This window comes from Gossypium hirsutum, chromosome D06 (genome assembly GCF_007990345.1).
Source record: "Gossypium hirsutum isolate 1008001.06 chromosome D06, Gossypium_hirsutum_v2.1, whole genome shotgun sequence".
NCBI classification, from domain to species: Eukaryota; Viridiplantae; Streptophyta; class Magnoliopsida; order Malvales; family Malvaceae; genus Gossypium; species Gossypium hirsutum.
In genome coordinates this window covers 62,012,483-62,016,185 of record NC_053442.1, presented here as the reverse complement: position 1 = coordinate 62,016,185, position 3,703 = coordinate 62,012,483, and the positions used below count along the sequence as shown (strand labels likewise).

The 3,703-nt window shown below is 32.5% G+C and overlaps 1 protein-coding gene across 1 annotated transcript; it reads right to left on the bottom strand.

Moving 5' to 3' along the window:
- Positions 1–1,534: 1,534 nt before the first annotated feature.
- LOC107941940 (uncharacterized) lies at positions 1,535–3,336 on the bottom strand. The gene is made up of 2 exons (XM_041095622.1): positions 1,866–3,336; positions 1,535–1,677 (listed from the first exon to the last, which is right to left on the bottom strand). The coding sequence occupies exons 1-2, from the start codon at positions 3,334–3,336 to the stop codon at positions 1,535–1,537; spliced, it is 1,614 nt and encodes a 537-aa protein (XP_040951556.1).
- Positions 3,337–3,703: the final 367 nt, after the last annotated feature.

The following is a 3,703-nucleotide window of genomic DNA, read 5'->3' as shown; positions in this document are numbered from 1 at the left end:
CATAGCATGAAAAAACTGAAATAGATACCTTTTCCCTCATAAATCACGAATTTGCACCCCCTAACTGGATGCCAAAGATTGGCCAATGTACTTTTCATCGCTGGAAAGTGAATAATACTAGCAGTTAAAAAGCATCCCACTAATTTAAAAGTCTCTACCTCTGTTTCAGTTCTTGATTCAAAATCAAACTGTAAAATTTCTTCTTCTTCCTCATTGATCATCAGTTCAGCAAACGCTGTCTCCATAGTCGTAGATGAAACCGAATCAAAACACCAAATCACAAGAACCAAATCACACAAAAACCTAACAGCCGCCGCTAAATTAAAAAAAGACTTAAGAACAATAAAACAAAACCCTACCAGAGGAGGCAGACAGAGACGTGCCAGAGAGGGCAGACTTCTCAATGCCTTGATTATTTGTACTTTCTCTCTAAAAAAAATTAAAACAACATAATTCCTATTAATTTCGAGCAATTAAAGACAATACATAATAGCAATAAGATTTTCTATCCAAAAATCCCTCGTGACAAGAAGAAAAAACCCTTATTTCCTTTTGTCAAATTCTTATTGGATGATGTAATTTAAAATTAAAACTTTATTTCCAACCTATTTAAAACAAGACAAAACAAAAAAACACATAGTACTATAAATTTTATATTAGGTTTTCAAGCAATTTTGTATATTTTAGTGCTATAAATTTGGTATTTCATAAAATGAATAATAGTAAACTCATATTATTTATGTTTTTTATATGATATATATTTATAAAATAATTATCCACTCTAAAAAAAAATTGATCACCTTTTTTTAAAAACTACATATTGTCCTAACAATATTTTTATATGATAACTAGACATGTTCATGAATCGGATACCTAGCATATTTAAAAAACTAATTATTTAAAAAAATAGACATTTTCATATTTTGTTAAAATTATTTAAAGAAATTAAGATATCCATCATGAACGTCACAACAGTGATTAACCATCTTGTCACGAGTATTCTCTAAAATGATAAACGATGGGTCATGAAATGTAGGCAACTCCCTACCACATTCATGTTTTTTATTAAATGATAAATTTATCCCAAAACATTACAACTCTACATTTATATAATAAAGTTTGGTATTTATATTCCTTTAAATTACCAAGTGAAACAAGATTCTTCTCATCTTTTTTTATGTACCTTTTGAGCCATTTTCAGTTTAAAATTGAGAAAGAAAATATCTTCTCTAATTTAAAAAAAAATGTCTTTATTATTAATTTTTTAGAATTATGGATTATTGTGTGTGTTTAAATTATGGGTTCCACAACTCAAGCTGAAAAGTAGGAAGTCCATTCTAGAAATTAGTAGCTTCTAAAACTCATAAATCAATACTGGTGAGAATAATTAAATTAATTAAGATAATTTAAATAAGAAATAATTTAAATCTTACAAACCCAAACAAATCATAGATGAATCTCAAAGTAATATTGAAATCAAATCATACAAACCCAAATCAATCTTAAACAAAGTAACAATGAAACCAAATCACACTTAGAATTCGAGCATCCTTTCATCAAAGAAGAATGAAATGCCAAATTCTTTGTGAACTCCTTTGATCAAATAAATCCTTTGGTGCTTTTCATTTGAATAAATCACATCTACAACCATGAACACAATTAGAACTGATGTTGATACTGAAAACAAAATCATGAAATAATAGCAATCAACAACATTAATGATTGAAAAATAATTTTTTAATCATTTAGAGTACTTACCACAAAGCTTTAGGCTTAGTAACGCCAACTGCATTTGTATTTGTTGTGGATAATATAGTTGCATGTAGACTTTTCACACTTAAGAATTTCTTCTTGGCAAAGCTTACCACAATAAGAGCATTCAGGGTAGCCCTTGACTTTCCTAAAAAATTTAAGATCATGGTGATGCTTGTGATAATAAATAAATGTGACCCCATCTTTGAGAAATGGAAAGTGTCCAAGAACACATTTGATATGAGCAGAAGTATCACAAATTGAACAAGAATAAAGCCAAAGGCTTGGATCTCTATATTTCTCACAAATATCACAATAACTTTGCTCCTTATCATCATGATAAGTAAGCTTTAGCTTGTGTTCATCAATTTTGTGAAGAGCTAAATGTGGTAATGTTAAGCATCCAAAATCCAAAGCAAATCTGCATTTTCCACATCTGAATGGACCATACCGATTCGTCTCGCCACAACCATTACATTTCTCCATGTATTTGAAATCAAAAAAGAGAAAGTGTTGGTGTCCTTTACATTCAATGATATCAGAAACTTTGGCACACCTTAAGCACATGTCCCAACCTTCTCTAATTTTGTAAAAGAAACCACTACAATGTTGATTGCAAAAGTCACATTTCTTGAAGCTGTCGAAATAGAGGGTGGAATTGCTTTGATGAAACCAATGTTGCTTGATTCTTGGCAATTCAGCACAGGTTTTATGAAGAAAAAAGGGACATTCTAAACAATAATAGAAAATATTTGAGATAGGTAGCATGCACCCATCACATTTTCTATCAATGTCCTCCTCCATCTTGTTTGCTAACACCAAGCAATGTTGATGACTCAAATGTTGAATCTTTATAGCTTCCCCAGCTTCATTCACCTCAATAACACGAATGATGAAAGACTGCATAGATTTTTCTTCAAGCTCCTCACATTGCTTCTCTTCCTCAATTACCTTGTACAAACTTTTATCCTCTAAGACACAATTCACATGGACAACGTAATTGCAACCTGGCTTCCTACAGGAGTAACTCCCACACTCTAGTCTCACTTCTTTGAAACAAATCTTGCAATCTTGCCTTGTAAGATCTTTAAGAAAATATTTGTGAAAAATGCAGTGATCATATCGAGAAAATTTGATGATGCGTGGGAGTGAAGTGCAATCCTTATGGACCATGAGGCTGCATGTTGAACATATATATGAAATACAATTTCTTTCAGTGCCACATGCATCACAAATGAATGAATCTTGTCTCATAAGTATGGTGAATGAATGCTGATGACGACTTTTATCTTCAACAGTAGACCTCGGCCAAGCACATTCGACATTGATGTTGAAATGGCAAAGAGAACAACCGTAAAAAGGTCCAGAATGTTGCTTTTGGCATAGGTTGCACAAGTAATCACTATCACTACGCTTAAGAATAAGACGGTGTAAGCGATGTGTAAGGTGATCAATTTCAGTGGGTAATTTATCAAGGTATCTTTTGTGAATAATGAATGTACAGTCAGGACAAAGATATATATCATCTGTCAATGGTTCATGACACCAGCAGCAGTTCAATCTTTTGAGTACATCTATGGCCATGGGACTTTCTATGAAGGTCAATGGATGTTGGCGGATGTCATGTTCGGACAGTTGGCTAAACTTAAATGAAGAAGATAATTGAGCACATTTAATGTCAATGAAAAAAAACAATCATTACATTCATAAAAAAACATGTTACGTTTTTCCTTGCATAATGCACAGCCATATACCAGGTCATCATAAAGGCATGGCTTTTGTTGAAGAAAAAAACCTACGTATGAGTGCTTGGGATGGAGACGGTGATTAGGAATTTCAAGGGGTGCCTCAGCACATTGCTTGTGAAGGTGATAATTGCAATGAAAACAAGTGAAGCATGGAGCTAAAAGCAGTTCCCCACATCCATCGCAGTAAGCTTTGAGACCTTAAT

What these genes read in the sequence shown, in the direction of transcription:
- LOC107941940 (XM_041095622.1), bottom strand. Translation starts at nt 3,336, where the DNA reads ATGGCCATAGATGTACTCAAAAGATTGAACTGCTGCTGGTGTCATGAA. An exon ending in CCCTGAATGCTCTTATTGTG is followed by an intron (nt 1,678 to 1,865) that starts GTAAGCTTTGCC and finishes TTTTGTTTTCAG; the next exon opens with TATCAACATCAGTTCTAATT.